The 18,990-nt window shown below is 41.0% G+C and overlaps 1 protein-coding gene across 5 annotated transcripts in view; it reads right to left on the bottom strand.

Annotated features, from left to right (window-relative positions):
- Positions 1 to 840: 840 nt before the first annotated feature.
- LRRC3B (leucine rich repeat containing 3B) overlaps positions 841 to 18,990 on the bottom strand; it is a 64,966-nt gene continuing 46,816 nt past the window's right edge. For 2 of the 5 annotated variants that reach the window (XM_080975077.1, XM_080975076.1), the window contains exons 2-3: positions 6,567 to 6,738; positions 841 to 2,105 (exon numbers count right to left, since the gene is read on the bottom strand). In XM_080975077.1, the coding sequence (XP_080831203.1) occupies positions 1,164 to 1,940 (777 nt within the window). In that variant the 5' untranslated portion in view covers positions 1,941 to 2,105; positions 6,567 to 6,738 and the 3' untranslated portion in view covers positions 841 to 1,163. The remainder of the gene's footprint in view (positions 2,106 to 6,566; positions 6,739 to 18,990) is intronic. The other 3 variants (XM_080975080.1, XM_080975079.1, XM_080975078.1) reach the window with 2 other exon arrangements.

The raw sequence follows: 18,990 nt of genomic DNA, 5'->3' as shown, positions 1-18,990 counted from the left end.
TATGTATATATTAGTGCAAATAACATACAAAAATGCACTTTGGAAAAAATGAAATGGAAATTTTGCATATTAGGAAAAAATGCATCTAATAATGTGTATATTTGGATAAATTTGCACTAAAATAACTGATGGATTTTCACGAGGTCTTTGAAAACAACACAAATAAACTGCAAACTGTTGTGGGAATGTGCAGAACTAAAGAATGGAAAAAATGAGAATCGGAGACAAAGTGAAATTGACAAATTCATCAATTTCTAATCTCTACACAGAAGGAAGCCTTCTTGCTCTCTCTCTCTCTCTGAGTGTGTGTGTGTTTTAAACCCTCTGATGCTGCCGGATTCTCTGGGGAGGTTTGAAAGAACAGCTAGTTATTGGATTTCCTTCCCTCTTCTCAGCAACATGATCGGTTTCCCTTGATACTTTAAGTTAAAGCTTAATGCCAATTGGAGAGGGATGGGAGAGAGGCGAAAGATTACAGAAAGACTGGCACTCTCTCTCTCTCTCTCTCTCTCTCTCTCTCACACACACACACACACACACTCATAGCACTAAGCAGTCACAATGTGTTCTTATCATTACAGATTTTGCCCAATTCTGTGAAATTGTACAAATAATTTTTTTATAAGATAAAGCTGAACAGTGGCAGGATTTTTCAGGATGAAAAACACCCTATTAATTGTACACCGCCTTGATATTTTGTATGAGTTAGTGGTTTATAAATATTCTTATAAATAAAATAAATCATATACCACAGCCATTCTAGACTCCTCCACCCTCTCTCATATTAACACGCACACACGCACACATCAGGCAGACCTTGGTTCAATAAATTAGCCTGTATTTACATGGTTCAAAGTTAAGCTTTTATTTGGTTTTAAATTAAAAAAATAAATTTCATTATTAAAGAGTGGAATGGGTCTAAACTAATGTTTACATATTAGTTTTACTTGGTTGAGAATACCACCAGAGAAACAATAAAGGTGTACTGTTATCACCCCAAACAGAAATTGTTTTGTTAGAAAGTTTTGACAGTGGTATAATTCAGCTTAATTGGGGGGGGGGGGAGTCTTACAGGTTTACAACGAATGTTAGAAGTAAACACCTGGCGTCCGTGCTATGCACATCTAATTTCCACCTCGTAGTCAATCACTGAACCCGGGGCACTATACGACAGTGCTTATGTCATCTGCTTCCTCTGGTTTCTTTTGCCTGCTTGGCAGGGATTTCAAGTACTCGAGGTGCCTGCGAGCATCCTCTTGATTTTGCCGCACGTAGTAAACGACGTAGGATATCACCATGGTGAACCAGCCAAACATGGTGACCAGCATAGCATAATCAGTGGTCTTTTTAGGGAGGTTGCAGAGGTCGGCGTCAGCAGCGTTGAGGAACGGCCTCCCGGCGTGTTCGTCGATTTCCGAAGTCTTACAGATGATGCTGTTGGCCGTTTCGTGGTTGGAGGCCATGCTCCTCAAGACCTGCTGCAGAGTACAATCACAGTGCCAGGGATTGTTTGCGATCCTAGCCCTGGCCTTTAAGTTGTTGAACGCGTTTTTGTGGACACTTTTAATCCGGTTGTCCGACAAGTCCAACATCTGCAAGGTTTCGGCCACCCCTTTGAAGGAGTGTTCGTCTATGAATTCAATAATGTTTTTGGACAAGTTGAGGACTTTCAACTGGTGCAAGTCCTTGAAGATTTCGTTGGGGATGGAGGTGATCTGATTGGAGTCCAGGTAAAGGAGGACAGTTTCAGGAGGCAGGTCTCGGGGTATTTCCTTGAGGTTTGCATTGCTGCAGCTGACATTCAAACCTCCAGAATGGGAGCAAAGGCAACCTTTGGGGCACATACTGGCAGAATGAAAACACAGTATCATGAGGACAAAGCTTTGTAAGAGCAGACACATGGAGAGGGAGCGAGTTAACCACAGGTCTACCAGATGCATGCTGGGATGTCAGCATAATCACACAACCACTTCTCATTTACCCAACAGTGGTGGCAAAGGGTCTCAGGCACAAAACTCCAATCTCATCCTCTTCGGCGACGTTGCTCAAAAATGTGTTAATGCACGGTCGTCCTCATGGCCAGTGTTCTTTTCGAAAGAACATTCCTGGAAAATCAAAACAAAAGAACAACAACCACCAATCAGACTAGAAAAGACACTCATTTCAACAAGGCACAAATGCAATTTAGGGTGCAATCCTTCGCATGTCTACTCAGGAGTAAGCCCCAATGAGGTTCAGTAGGACTTATTCCCAGGTACGTTGCTGTACTCCAATTCCCATCATCTGCAGTGTTCAGGCATGATGGGAGTCCAACACACCTAAAGAGTTCTAAGTTCCCCATCCCTGATGAATGGAATATAATCTTAATTGAAAAATTCAATGGGATAGTCTATTATTTTATTAACGCACAGTGCCAACGTGAATTTCATATGTATTTCCTTCAGAGTACAGACGTCATCCCATCTAATATTACTATTCTTGAGGGACATTGTTTTTTCCCCTTTTCTTTTTTTAAAAAACAGAGGTTTTCTAGAACAATAGTAATAAAACTTAATTACTTTCTTCCTTTTACAGTAGCAGACACATTAATAAGATTTACAGTGGGTCTCCAGCAGCAGTAACAAATTAGGCAAGCATTTCTGTGGTTAATGGCCTTGCAACAAAGTATTCCGTATAGCTTTCAATTCAAATAAAACTATTTAAAGGAGGACACATTCTCACAAGAAGAACACACTCCTTTTCAAGGCAAACCAAAATATTGCTGGATTTCATGGCACAAATACAAGCTTTCTTGCCCAGTTTCCTTTTCCTTCAGAATATTTCAATCTACCTGCATGAAAAGGAATTTTGCTACATGTTTGTGGCAGGGACACTGGAAATAAAAGATCTTAAACAATAATATATTTTATTTTAAAATATCACTAGCACTATAACAGAAATGATGGAATACACTCCACTGTAATAATTAAAAAGCTCTCTACAATTTTACAGTATCTAAGTGTAACAATGAAAACAAATGAATGTATTTTTGTCTTTGAACTCTCTGAAGAAAAATGAAAATATTCAAATGGTCTCCCCTTAATTAAATTTGAACAGAACAGGAGAGCAGACAGTGAAATGTTAACATACAATATTTTGTGACACAATTGCTTTATTGTCCTTTAAGTATGAACTACAGTCCAGTTTTATAAATCAAAGCAGGTTCTTTATATACAGACATTTTCTTTTATGCAGAAGCTGAGAGATTTGCCCACCTTCCACTATATTTACATATAAATTATTCTTATTTTATACACAAAGGGAAGTTACTGCTAATTGAATTCCTAGAATGTAAGCTGTGTGAATCATCTTCAATTTTGATTCCTAAATTTGGGGATAATTTACATATCATCTGTTCTCTTAATTAAGGACTGGGTGCAGTATACTGGATATAAAGTGAGGGACGAGCAAATGAGAAATCTCTAAGAATTTAGCTATAGATATTGTGAATTTTGGCAACTCCCAACATTTTAGTCTTTGCTTCCCATCTGTAAAATGGGAACAATAATGACCCAACTTAAAGAGCAGTTATAGAAGAAGAGAAATGGAACAAACCCAACTTGCACACCTAAAATGCTATATAATATGGAGGTATTAGCAATTTGATTCCCCCCCCCCCCATGAAGGTGTTGCAAGGTAAAGCATTTCTATTCTGAAATCCCTGCTACAATGTAAGTTAGTAGAAGGCCATTTTTAAATAAATACCAACCATGCACAACTTAGTTTTGTGGAAGCACCTCAACAGAAAAACCATGAGTTTTGTGTGTGTGTTTTGGCGCCTGACTGCTTTTCTTTTTAATTAAAAAAAAATCAAGGAAATGTAACATTTATTTATTTAGGCATTTAATTAGTGCTTAATATTTCAAAAAATCTCTAAATGGTGTACAGTCAAGCAAGCAAGCAAACAAACAAACAAACAAACAAACAGAATATCATTAAAACACTAAAAAAAACCCAAACCCCTATAACCTAAAACCAGTAAACAAGCAATATAAAAGCAAATAAAACAAAAATTCAGAGAAAACATGTAAAAAAAATTGTCCAGTCTTATGGGTTGGAGAAAGCTTGGGCAAAAAGACAAATCTTCCCAAGACGTCTGAACATGGAGTTCCAAATCACATGTAGTTTGGCCCCAATCCTTGAGCTTCCATTGTTTCCTACCATAAGTCCATTGATGTGCTAAAGTCAACTAGATGTCACAAAAGAATGACTCTATACTTCAGGAAGCCATTGCCTTGAGGGACTCAACTCATTCCAATACTGAAGGTTCCATGTGGGCGTTTCAGTGGTGTAATCACTGTCTCAAAATTTCACAAAGTACATGTTGTGGCTATAAATCCATAGATGTAGGTTATCACACAGACACAGATGGGGTCACATTAGTGATTGTCCATCTGAATTTGGGTGCAGAAATTTCAGAATCTCATCAATAGGGCTTAAACAAATCTCGGTACTGAATGGGTTTTGTTCTGCTTTCTGCATACTGAATCCTAGTACTAGTTTGGAACAACTGCATGAGAGCTTTTATGGAATACAGTGGTACCTTGGTTTACGAACTTAATCTGTTCTGGAAGTCCGTTCTTAAACCGAGGCATGCTTTCCCTAATGAGGCCTCCCACAGCTGGTGCCCTTCCACCATTCAGCTTCCATTCTTTAGATCGAGGTAAAGTTCACAAACTGGGACACTACTTCTGGTTTTGTGGAGTTCATAAACCGAATAGTTCATAAACAGGGCTGTTCTTAAACCGAGGTACCACTGTATCAGATAGTGCTGGATATAAATGTGATCGATCTTGGTTTATCCCAACCTATGTCACATGGTTTTTCTAAGATAGGAAAATCACAAGGAAGCAGCCCTGAGCTCCTTGGAGGGATGTTGAGATACTTGCTAGGGCTCAGCCAAAACAGACCACCCAACATAAGAAGATAGGAAAAAGCCTGATGGATCAGGATCCAGAATCCTATTCTTATAGTAGCCAACCAGACGCCTTTAAGCAAGACCTGGCCACAACAGTGGTCTTCCCACTTGTGATTCCCAGCATCTGATATTCAGAGGTGGAACATCAGAGGTGGAACACAGCCAACAATATCCTTATTCTCTGCAAATTTGTCTAATTCTGTTTTAAAGTTGGTGGCCATTACTACATTTTGTGGGAGAACATGGCATAGTTAAACTATGCACTGTGTGAAGCTGTACTTACTTTTGCCGAACCTGAATTCTGCAACATTCAGATTCGTTGGATGGCTCTGAGTGCTAGTATTATGGGGTATGTGGGTGTGTGGGTGTTTCTATCCACTTCCTCCACATCGTGCAAAATTGTATACACCTGTGTCATGTTGTTGTTGTTTAGTCATTTAGTTGTGTCCGACTCTTCGTGACTCCATGGACCAGAGCACACCAGGCACTCCTGTCTTCCACTGCCTCCCACAGTTTGGTCAAACTCATGCTGGTAGCTTCGAGAACACTGTCCAACCATCTCGTCCTCTGTCGTCCCCTTCTCCTTGTGCCCTGTGTCATGCCCCTCCTTAATTGCATTATTGGTAAACGAATAATAATAATAATAATAATAATAATAATTTTTATTTATACCCCGCCCTCCCCAGACAAGGCCGGGCTCGGGCAGCTTACAAGCAATAATAAAAACAAGTTGAATGATTACAACTTAAAAACAAAATTAAAATACAACATTAAAATATTGAAACATTAAAATATTAAAATGTAGCCTCATTGCAGGAGAAGGAAAAGAAAAAAGAAAGAGAGGGAATCAAATTGGCTCCAAGCCAAAGGCCAGGTGGAACAACTCGGTCTTACAGGCCCTGCGGAAAGAAATCAGATCCTGCAGGGCCCTGGTCTCATGAGGCAGAGTGTTCCACCAGGCTGGAGCCAGAGTTGAATGAACTAGAAAGGCCCAAATGTTGCAACCTTTCTTCATAGTGGAAATGTCACCACTATGACTAAGACTGAAAAGTTGGGGACTCTTTTCAGCGGTTGGGGTATGGGAGCAGAGATCAAGCACAAGCATACATTTACCATTGGTGCCATTCACGCTTCTCACTACAGTTCTACTCAGAAGACACCAGAGAGAGCAGGAAGTATTTACCCTTAACTCAGATCTGGCTTCATGACAATGGCATGCACCAATAAGGAGCACAATTGTTTTTCCACCAGGTAGCGGTGGCAGTGGAAAAGGTGAGGGGGGGAAATTGTGTGAAACCATTTTTTATGACTTCCCCATATGACTCCCTCTCGACCATTTTGAGCTGAAAATTCATCTCCGTCAAAGTTCTGGCTCAGCTGAGCTCTAAAATAGTTTTACAAATATGACAAATAACAACATAAATAAAATTAACAGTGATGTATGCATGGGGGGCTGGATTCAAACTATTGGTTCTCATGTTAAAAAACCCCCCTGAGTTCTGAGTTTTGGGAAGTAGCTGCTATGCCATCTAAATAATCTTTTCAAAAATTAGAGTTGGGGTTGAGGAAATTCAGAGACACAGTGTGTAATAAAAGAAATCTGAAGAACCTGCCAACTTATCGTAGCTTTGATGTTTTGGTGAGAAGCCTTGGAAGGTTGCCAGGTAGCCTCCTATCTGATGATATCCTCATAGGGCGCTGCTTTTTTCTGACAAAGAGGTAGAAAGAGATCTTGCTGAATGAATCACATGGTGCCATCTCATATCTTATGGGCGAGAGGTCTTGGGGACAAAAAGAAAGAAAATGATTGTAGAAAAGGTTGTGCAAAAATGTTTATTTAATGTTAAAAAACTACTGTTCTCTTCCTTCTAATTTCATAATATGGAACTTATCAAAGCAATTAAGCCAAACAAAAATCGACTGTGCCTTATCCCTGTTGCTAATAATGATGATGGTAAAGGAGGTGATGGGGTGGAACAGTTCTAAATATTTTTAGAGTGAGGAAATGTGGAAGGATGAATACCCCTGGGGCAGACAAATTGAAGCAATGAAAACTGATTTTGATTAACAAAATGTATAGTGCTAGTCCATAAGATATCTCTAAGCAATGAGCGGTTTCTAGTGGGGATCTTAAGTGAAATGCAAATTTTGGCAATGACTTTCCAGAACTTGATAGTAAGAGAAAACAGCCTTGAAAAGGATACTGAAAATAGCAAGTTGAATGCTGAAGAAACTAAGGGTGCATTTACAATGTGCATTTGCAAATTTTCAACAATGAAGCAAAATATTTCTGTAGCTCTGTGAGGAGTAAATTCACTTTTAAACAGAGTTCTTATGATTTGATTCTTGCATTCATACATTAAGCATTACATAACGAAACAGGGGTAAAACTGTTGTCGTACCGAGAACAATAATTTATCCATTCTTGTTCCCCAGTTTCATCTCTTAGGCGTACTTTTTTTGGGGGGGGGGGATAAAAAAAGGAAAAGTATATGGAGATCTTGAACCTCATTGCAAGACTTCCTTGCAAATGATTTGTAAGACCCAGAATCTTATGAATTCATCTCATTTGATGATTTTCCGTTTCCATAATTCAGGAATATCTCAAGAATATGTCCTAAGCTAAAATTGTGACAATAACCTTTTAAAGAAAGCTTTCTATAAAGTCTTTAAAAAGTTTACCAAAGTCATAGTTCTCCTCACTGAAAAACAACATTTCAAAGGCATCAAACCTTTAAGCCTTTAGTAGCCAAGCATCAGAGATTCTGAATTACCCCTATAGTCTTTCCAAATCAGTTCTATTATAAACAGCAGAAGCTGGCTGAGGAACATGCACAGGGAAGCCATTAATCACCATCTGCTACATTTAGCAACAATCCACAATACTATATAAACCCATAAATTCACGACCAAGGAGCCATATACTTCTCTGAACAAAACATTTCTACACTTGAACCTGTATCTTCCTGAATGGTCTGTCTTAACACAAAGTGAGGAGCTATCCTGATAGGATAAAAACAGTGCTTTTATGCTGTCGTTGTTGTTTTATTTTTTAAAATCCCTCACTGTAGAGAAAGTGTTGTTTTCTTAACCATGCATTTCAAAAACCCTAAAGAAAATTCAAAAATCCCTAAAGAAAATGAAAAGCACTCCCAGCCACAGACAGGGTTGGCTAAAGCCAGCCAATCATAAAATGATATATGAAGAATGTACCAGAAAAGAGCCAACGTTGGCAACTGTGGCCAGCAAGGAAGTTGCAGAGATGGGCAAAATATTGGCAAGGTTATGTAGAGGCAAATGGGTAAAAGAGTAATTTGTACTTGAAAACACAGGTGGTAAACTGAAAAAAATATTACAAGTTCTGTGAGTCACTATAAAAGTTCTAGGCCGTATTTTTTCCAGGGAGCATTGTCTCACAAAATGGTTGCCACTTCCGCAGATGGCAACCGACATTTGTGTCCTTGAATTGTAAAGCTGGAAGGGATCATGAGGGTTATCTTCCCCATGCCCTGCAATGCAACAATCTTTTGGCCAACATGGGGCTTGAAGAACATAACATGATGGAAACACACTCTTCTGCAAACTAGCACACACACATACATGTGTTTGTGTGTAAATACATGCATGAATACAACCACAAACACTCATCTAGTTGCTATATAGCTCTTACACATATCTTCAGAATTCGAGGAGGCTTACTCGCAGGTAAGGAAGTACAGAAATGCAGCCTAAAATACCAACTCCGAGTTAAAACTGAACAAAGCTGCTACCTATAGCTCTATCCTGCTAAGGCAACCAAGTGCATTTTGTGGAAACATATAATATGACATAAATATAAAATTTGTGTGTATGTATTAAAGGAGAAAATATTGTTATGTAGTAACTCCATGACTGAAAAATGCAAACAGAGAAAGAACATTAAGGGATTGGGAAAAATCACTAAGAATTTTACTTATTACATCCCTAGTTAAAGGTATCACTGCTAAAGTGATTAAGACAACTAAATCGGAATGTTTTGTTCTATTAAAGAACATCATCAGAAGTCACTTGAATGAAGATAATCTATGCAGGCATGAGAGCAGATCATATTGTTAAAGGGAACAATAGAACCAAATGAGACAAATGCGCTAAAACAAAAGAGGACCAGATAATATATTCGAGACATATATTCAGTGCTTTTTTTCTGGGGGGATGCAGGGGGACGCATACCCCTAAACATTTTGTGAATCTAAGTTTGGCCTCATTGAGGGGCAGTATTTCAATATGAGTAGGAAAATGAGAGTACCCCTAAACATTTTTAAAGAAAAAAAGCACTGCATATATTGCATCATTAAGAAGTGTGGCAATAGGAACATAGATAAAAGGTAAAGGTGCCCCTGCCCGTACGGGCCAGTCTTGACAGACTCTAGGGTTGTGCGCTCATCTCACTCTAGAGGCCGGGAGCCAGCGCTGTCCACAGACACTTCCGGGTCACGTGGCCAGCGTGACGAAGCTGCTCCGGCGAACCGGCACCAGAGCAGCACACGGAAACGCCGTTTACCTTCCCGCTATAAAGCGGTACCTATTTATCTACTTGCATTTAAGGGTGCTTTCGAACTGCTAGGTGGGCAGGAGCTGGGACCGAACGGTGGGAGCTCACCCCGCCGCGGGGATTCGAACCGCCGACCATGCGATCGGCAAGTCCTAGGCGCTGAGGTTTTACCCACAGCGCCACCCGCTTCCCTAGGAACATAGATAGTCACCATCTAAACACAATATTGAACACTTCTGAAATTTTAAAGAAAAGCAGAAAGGCTAAACCACCAACAAGTACAATTAGGAATGCAATATTTCAAGCCACCGTAATAGTCCCTGGCAAAACATAACTTAGAAGGATGCAATTATAAGATTTGTAGCCATTGTCTAAGGCAGGAGATGACAAGAGAGACCATTGCTGCCTTGGCATACAAATCTCCACAGGAAGTATCTGGAACTGAACAGCTAGTAACAATCACAGCCATGCAATTAAATCCAATACCCTCTTAGGAAGCAAATTGCAAAACAAACAACCACAGAAGATATAATTTCAGAAAAGGGAATAATAAAAGAATGGTATGTGGTCCCCAATTACCAGTTAGAAAGCAGCTAATAGGAGAGGTAACACACATACACACTGTACAGAGACCAGTTAAGAACATCAAAATGGAGGCTTGGGGAGAATCCATGCCCCCAATTCATTTATTTAATTTTTAAATAGATAATCCATTCTACTTTGGGGAGTGCTTTGTGGTATTTTGAAAAACTGCAAAGTAAGTATTTCATTTACATAAATAAATAAATAAATCTTGAATCAGTTTACAAAGGATTTGTGCTTGACGTCTCAGCTTGGAACCCTTAGATATTTGGAAGAAATTCAAAACCAACAATTCAGAACCTAAACTGGTGCATTCTAGTAAATTCTCATTCATATACACCCACACGGGCACACACCTCGGTTAATGATCAAAAGAGGAACAATTCCAGAAGTGTATTGCACTGTACTGTACTGTGTGCTCATAGCAGGGAAAGCAGGGAAGTCCCTCCTTCCTGGGATGCTGGTACATTTTTATGTTTGTTTAGTTTGTTTGTTAGTTAGGGGCACAGGTGGCACTGTGGGTTAAACCACAGAGCCTAGGACTTGCTGATCAGAAGGTCGGCGGTTCGAATCCCTGCGACAGGGTGAGCTCCTGTTATTCGGCCCCTGCTCCTGCCAACCTAGCAGTTCGAAAGCACGTCAAGTGCAAGTAGATAAATAGGTACCGCTCCGGCAGGAAGGTAAACGGCATTTCCGTGTGCTGCTCTGGTTCGCCAGAAGTGGCTTAGTCATGCTGGCCACATGACCCGGAAGCTGTATGCCGGCTCCCTTGGCCAATAAAGCGAGATGAGCGCCGCAACCCCAGAGTCGGTCATGACTAGACCTAATGGTCAGGGGTCCCTTTATCTTTACCTAGTTTGTTTGTGCATAGTGAAAATGCAAATACATACACACACAAGAAAAGCAGTGAAGCAGACATGCGCTGAAGCAGGGCTGCTGCCTTGCCCCTGAGACTGAGCGGGCCTGGGGTCCAGTGGAATTGGCATGCACCTATGACATCAGCACGCCTCGTGGTAGGCATGTGTGGCCACCGCAAAACTTTGGGGGCTCTTTCACCGTAAATATTGGGGGTGCCTGTACTTGGCTGCTATGCAGTGAAGTAAAGCCAAGGAAGGGCTACCTTGAGGCTTAATGGTAAAGAGCAGGGGTCAGCAAACTTTTTCAGCAGGGGGCTGGTCCACTGTCCTTCAGACCTTGGTGGGGCCAGACTATATTTTGAAAAAAATATATGAATGAATTCCTATGCCCCACAATTAACCCAGAGATGCACTTAAAATAAAACCACACATTCTACTCATGTAAAAACACACTAATTCCGCGGGCCGGATTTAGAAGGCGATTGGGCCGGATCCGGCCCCTGGGCCTTAGTTTACCTACCCATGGTATAGTGGAACCTCGGTTTTGGAACTTAATCCGTTCCAGAAGACCGTTCGGCTTACAAAAAGTTCAAAAATTGAGGATCAATGGGTTGGCTGCAAAGTCAATGGGGGAGGGGGAAATGAAAAACGAGGATCGGAAGCCATTTGGCTTCCGAAAATTGTTTGGAAACTGAGCAGTTACTTCCGGGTTTTCGGTGTTTGGGAGCCAAAACGTTCCAAAACGGAGGCGTTTGGGAACCAAGGTTTGACTGTAGCATTTTTATATATATTCCTTCTGCTATAGAATGGGAGTTATCCCCTTCACTTTTGCCACTCTTTGGTGGTAAGTTTTATCACCCTGCTACTGCATGAACTGCTTGTAGCTCTTATTTCATCATGGTCTTTTAAGAATATCAAGGTGCTCTGGCACAATAAACCGCGGAGCAGAAACAAAGGGAACAAACAAAGCTATACAGAGCTATAATTGTGGATGCTTCTTCTTGTTGTTTAGTCGTGTCCGACTCTTCGTGACCCCATGGACCAGAGCACGCCAGGCACTCCTGCCTGCAACTGCCCTTGTTGCATGGGGAAAGAGGCATAAGACTGTGGAATACTTGGCCTCACAAAGTCTTAATACTTAGGCCTTGCTCACTCCAAGTGTGGTGTAGTGGTTAAGAGTGGTGGACTCGTAATCTGGTGAACTGGGTTCGCTTCCCCGCTCCTCCACATGCAGCTGCTGGGTGACCTTGGGCTAGTCACACTTCTTTGAAGTCTCTCCGCCCCACTCACCTCACAGAGCGTTTGTTGTGGGGGAGGAAGGGAAAGGAGAATGTTAGCCGCTTTGAGACTCCTTAGGGTAGTGATAAAGCGGGATATCAAATCCAAACTCTTCTTCAAACTCTTCTTCCAAATTGTAGAATACAGCTGAACCACACATAGTAGTAGTAGTAGTAGTAGTAATAATAATAATAATAATAATAATAATAATAATAATAATAATTTATTTCTACCCTGCTCATCCGGCTGGGTTTCCCCAACCATTCTGGGAGGCTTCCAACAAAAGATTAAAAATACATTAAAACATCAGTTATTAAAAACTTCCCTAAACAGGGCTGCCTTCAGATATCTTCTAAATGTCAGATAGTTGTTTATTTCTTTGACATCTGATGGGAGGGCGTTCCACAGGGCGGGCGCCACTACCGAGAAGGCCCTCTGCCTGGTGACTAAGAGGGCCTTTGTCCCCATGCATGGTCCTTTAAGACACAGTGTGGGAGTTCACAAATTGCAATGCTCATCAGACTGGCTCTTGGGACATTTGCATGGTTAATTTTGTATCATGAAAGGAATCCATGCTGTTCTCCCACTGTGGTCCACAGTTCAGCCTAAGCTTCTTTTTAAACGCTACTGATATGTATGCATATATTTAACATTCTATATTTAAAGAAACAAAAATCTAAGATGGAACCTCTGTACAAAGCAAGATGAACCACTGTATCAAGTGCATTTATGAAAAACAGGAACAATATGAACTATTAAGTATTTTATTGTTACCAATGGAAAAAACCAACTATGTTTACTGAGTTGTTATTCGGCTACCATTTACCAGGGAGAAATAATTAGAATTGTAATGGTCTGTGAGCACACACATAAGTGTAATAAAAGGGCTCTATTTCATGTACAACAAGAGCACTAGAGGCTATTTAATGGTTGGCATAATTTGGGAAAGCTGAATCCATGTAATCAGGTTCATCAAAAGCTGAATTTCCAACTTCACTGCCAGATACCCAGCTTTTTAATTGCTATCAAGGTGCATATTCCACTACCTAACCTTGTAAATTTTGTTTCCGATAACATTACACCAAAGACACAACTTAAAAAATAAAAAAGGAAATAATCATTAAGGCAAATGGCTAATCAAACACACACACACACACACACACACACACACACACAACCTCTAAAGGTATAAAAAAAGTCTTCAAGAGATGCCTGAAGGTGGAGAGCGAAGATTCCTGCTGAATTATTATTTATTTTGTATTTCTTAGTCACTTTATCTCGCCCAGGGCAACCCAAAACAACTTACAACCAACCAACCAACCAACCAACCAACCAACCAACCAACAAGACAACGCACTTCCCCCACAGATACATCAAAACCAGGAGGAAAAAGAAATACATTAAAAACATCCCACCTACTTCTAAAAGGCCACAGATAGTTAAAGGCCTGGTGTGGCGTTTGCCCATTCCTTGTGATTATGTTTGTACAGGGGGATGGAAATGGTTAATGGAGACTGACCAATGAGAAAGCTCAGAGGTGGAGGTTACCTGGTTTTGAGGCTCAGCCCAGGGGTTTAACCATGGAGAGATAGAGGAGTGAGAGTCAGACAGAGGCAGTAACAGTTGAACATAGTGGTTGTGACAGTAGAGTGAGAGACAGGGATAGAACTGAGAGAAAAGAGTGTGACAGTGTGAGATAGTGCCACATCTAGTTAAGGGCGCACATTTGAGAAACCCGTTCTGAACATACTTAAAACTTGTTTGTTCTTCAATAAACTTTAATCTTCGTTGTTGACTTACAACCTGACTGAGACTCAGTATTTCACCAGAAGAAACCTGGTTGGTGGCAGCGGAAGAATAAAGCAGTGGTGTACAGGTCAATAGCCTGTGAAACGACCGGGGACTCTGTACGAACACCACATCTGGTTATAGAGGGATGTTTTTGCTTAGCACCTAAAGATATATAACAATGGCTCCAGGTGAGCCTCCCTGGGGGAAAGCATTCCATAAATGGGGAGTCACCATGGAAAAGTCCCCGTTCTTGTGTTGCCACCCTCTTGTGGAGGGGGAACCCAAAGACGGGCCTCCGATGAAGATTGTAGTGTTCAAATCTCCAGTGGAGGAGTGTTCCATGCTCTGGCAACTAGTGCTGGGCGATGTATTGATACATCGTCAAAAAGCAGTTTGAATAATTTTCGACATGGTGATAGATCATGAATCACGATGTGTGTGTGTGCTATGCAAAAAATTGTGATGTGGGGCAACTGTGAAGCCAATCATTACTTCTCTCATGACACCTGCCCCTGTTGCTCTGTACTATAAAATAACAGTCGTCTTAATCTACTAAAGGTAAGTAGAAACTCACCAGTTTTAAATAGTGTGTTGTTGTTGTTGTTTTTAGTCGTTTAGTCGTGACCGACTCTTCGTGACCCCATGGACCAGAGCACGCCAGGCACTCCTGTCTTCCACTGCCTCCTGCAGTTTGGTCAGACTCAATTTAACTGTTACTTAAATAGTAACAGTTGCCAAAACATTGCCCTGTTCGCCTCTATGCAGTTACATCCTTATTTCAGACTTTGTGATATATCGGTACAGCGGTACCTTGGTTGTCGAACGGCTTGGCTCCCGAACAAATCGACTCCAAAGCGCCGCAAACCCGGAAGTGAGTGTTCTGGTTTGCAAATGTTCTTTGGAAGCTGAATGTCTGACACGGCTTCCAATTGAGGGCAGGCAGCTCCTGCAGCCAATCGGAAACCGCACCTTGGTTTTCAAACGGTTCCAGGAGCCAAAGGGACTCCTGGAATGGATTAAGTTTGACAACCAAGGTACCACTGTATATTACGATGTTCAGCTGGTTCGACATGATGATGTTGAAAACCAGACATCACTCAGCCCTACTGGCAACACTAAATGTTTGACACCTGGTTGAGGCCAGTCTGGCTTCTGTAACGCAAAAGGACAACAAAGATAGTGCAATGCATAGAAAACTAGAACTTTAACAAGAAGGGTTCACGCTTCCCTCCTTCTTCATATGCTGTGCAAAGGGATGTTAGTGTCTTGCTAGCTTGCTAGTGCCTCAGTTCTGAGTGGCACCTGGCAACGCACAGAGTGCCATCAATTCCTAATGAATGACCAAAACACCTTGAAGGACGGAACACTAATGGAATAGGAGAAAATAATTTTTAGAAGTGAACAGCAGATTAGGCAGAAAGAAAGAAGTTCAAAAGATCACTGATTCAATGAATAATAGAGATGTCATCATTGAACAGTAAACCTCACCTTCAAATTATGTAATACCATTCTTATCTAATGAAATAGCCCCTGGTACCCCTGGTATCAGGAGTCACATTTAGAAAGGAGACTTGTGGACTCTGGGGAATCTGCCGGGTTGTCTTCTGTAAATTCTTCTTTACTTACGACGGTTTTTCCTAGCGTCTGAAAGGGCTAATGGCCGGATAGAGTTAAGGACCTCACACTATGAACCATTGACTCTTAACAATTATGGAATTATAAAATGCTAAGGAGAGCCACATGAACATTTATAGCCATAATTATGCTATGATTTCACAGTCATTGAATGCATTGCTCCTTATTCCAGATTAAAGACTTACTTAATTATACTCTGTGTGTAAGTGAATCAGCACTCTTCAATTGATGGGTGCACGACATGCTAAAAATGAATTTAACTCTGCTTTCCCTCCTCTCGAGTCAAAATTATTGAGTAAATATTACTTCATTGTTTGACTGTGCAAGTGCCCCCAACCCTCGCATTCTAAAGAATTGGAGCGAGGCAGGAAGTAGCCTCTTTCCTTCAACATGTTTTGTCCTTCAAAGTGCCAATTAAATAAAAATAAGTAGATTTAAGTGAAAGCCTGATTTTCATATAAGAAACAGCCATTAAAAATAATGAACAGCCATAAAGGAAAGCATTCCAGATCACAAAAGGACTTTTTGAAAATTAATTGCTATTCCGTTTCTAAAAGTTCAGAATTTCTGCCATTCAATTTCTTTGCCTTCCTTTTCTTCTTCTTCTATCCTGTCCTTCCCTTACACACTTAGAAACAGAATTAAAGATAAATATACCATGGTCGTGACCTTACCCTGAATTCAAGAAATGTGGGTTCTGAATGTTGAATATAATGATCTCTAGACTCTCTGTTCAGACTTTATTTTCATGGCATATTCCTAACACGCATTAAGAGGAACAGGAATCATGCCCATTGGCCTCTCCTTTTGTATGTCCTTGGCCCCACTGCCAGTGTAAAGGTATTTTGAGCCCAAAGGTGTCATGGACTTTGAAGATGCTCGAACTTAGGATGAAAGGGAGAAACATACTAAGAGGAGGGCACGTTTGGTGAACCCTCACTGTGATCAACTCCTGTCCAGAAATCTATGTCCCCACTGTGGAAGGACGTGTGGATACAGAATTGGCCTCCACAGTCACTCATGGACTCACTGTTAAGACTGTGTTCATGGAAGACAATCTTACTCGGCTACGAGTGATCGCCAAAGAAGAAGATTTTGAGCTATGAGTTGCTGCTACCTATTTATTAAAAATAACACTCCAAACATGCTCAGAGGAAACGCACTTTCTGCTTGTCCCACATGCTCCACCTCAAACTATGCTGAGGAAGGTCTAGGTGTAGGAGGAGCCCCCACAAAGCCTTAGAAGGAGTGGGTCTATGCTGGGCCGTCTTTAGCATACGCACTGCCGAGGTGCAAAGATCCACCCAGTGCCCCCAAATTTAGTTTAGCCGCCCTCAGATTTTTTTTAGTTGTTGAGGTTTTTTGGGGAGGGGGAAAGCCAAAGTTGTTGACTGTTTTGGGGGGAGGAAGATCGCTCACCTGTAACAACGACGCAACGGAAATAACTCCTTTTGTGTCCTGACTTGTCGGGAATATTTGACGCTACAGAGTAACAGAGTGATGGAGGAGGGGGCGGGGATTTTCGCTCCATTGCTTTTCACTGCCATTGGTCGAGAGGGACTGGTATACAAGAGGTATACATCTGGTTCCCCCCAGAATACATTTGGTGCCCCCCAGAATTTGGCGCTCGGACGCACCACATCCCTTGCACCCCTGAGTAAAGACGGCCCTGGGTCTATGCCACTGGTCTACAACATGTGGCTGATGATTTTGAGGAAATTTTGGTGCTTCTTCAAGTTTCTGGAACGTTCCTCTTGGTGTCCATGAAAACACAAGAGCGTTGGCCACTGTCTCCATTTCCCAGTGGTCTGAGAGACCACCGGGGAGCAAAATACTGAAGTGCACAGGCACACACACCAATCTGATGTTGCGCAGGGACACTTCTGGCATCAGTCAGGAGTTCTTTGACCATCAGCCATCACTTGAGAAGGGGAAGCAACTGGACTGGGTACCAATCGTTTTCAGTTAAGGCAGGAGGCACTATTCCAGGAAGTTGAATGCCTTCTATGGTGCTGGCCACCAAGTTCTGCTTGAGAAAGTACCTGACAAAGTTGGGTTTAAGTCACATAAAAGAAAAGTTTATTGTGACCAGTTTATTGTGGCACATGTGCCTGAATTATGCTCTTGCCACTACCATTCTAATGTTTGAAAACGTCCTGAAATGCTATTGACTGTGGATGAAAAAAGTATTTTTATTTAAGGAGCTTATTCCACAGTTTACATACCAGCACATAAGCAGAAGAAACCTAATAGTTTGCTAAACTGCCCACTGCATTGTACAGTTTCTTCCTGTTTAGACAATAGCTTTCTCCTGCATAACATAAATGAATAGGGCTAGCTGACATGTGCTAGGGACTAAAGGGTTCAGGAAATCTCTTTTCTATACCTCATTCAGTGGGCAGCATATAGACTAGGAGTGCTTGAAGAATTTGATCTTTGACAATTCCAACAGAAACAAATCTGATTCTAGCCTTCTGGACTAATGAACAATTAGTGCTTGGCTCTTCACGAGCTTTCAGAGTTTCTAAACATTGTGATGTATTTCTATGCTAAAGAAACACATCAAAATGTGTTTAGAGATGTGTATTTTGGGAGAAAATGCATTTAGAAATAAGGGTTATTTAAAATGTGCATTTTTTAAAAATCAGATTAATGGTGAAACAGAACAAGTTCAATGAATGAATGTATGCAAACCTGACATGGACTGGAGCTAGGCTGATTTACCATTCCCTAGTGCAGCCCCATCACTTTGTCAGAAAACAGAGAATTTCAGGTTTTCGCTTTCTCGTTCCTAGCCTGCATTTTTTATGGAGAAAGGCAGATAAGCAAGGGCACCCAATTTACTATGCTTTTCATCATCTAGTACAGTGCCAGCTCATTTCTTGCAATTAACAATTCCAGATGATGTTTGCCACAAGCAGAAGTTTCAATTTTGCACACCACTGCTCACCTCATATCAAGGAAGACAGAGGATATATTTTTAAAAACACAGCTTTACTCATAGCTAAACCATGTAATTTCTACCCCTGACTTGACTCTGCAGTTCACTTTCATTATTAGGAGTGTTCTGGGAAATGATTTATAATGAGATTTTAAAAATGCTGAAATATACATTTGCAAAAAACCCCCCAGAAGACCTTTTACTTGGTATAGTAGGTACACAGATTTACAAGCATGATAAAAAAATACTTTTTATATGTGACAACTGCAGCATGAATACTATTAGCCCAGCGATGGAAGCAAGAACTACCAACAAAAAGAGAGTGGCAGATGAAACTGATGGACTATGCTGAGTTGGAGAAATTAACTGGGAAAATTCGGAACCAGCAAAACCAGAGTTTCCTGAAAGATTGGAAGAA

This window comes from Podarcis pityusensis (assembly GCF_964106645.2).
Source record: "Podarcis pityusensis genome assembly, chromosome: 12".
Taxonomy (NCBI): domain Eukaryota; kingdom Metazoa; phylum Chordata; class Lepidosauria; order Squamata; family Lacertidae; genus Podarcis; species Podarcis pityusensis.
Note: the sequence above shows the minus strand (reverse complement) of the source record. Positions and strands in the feature narration are given on the sequence as shown.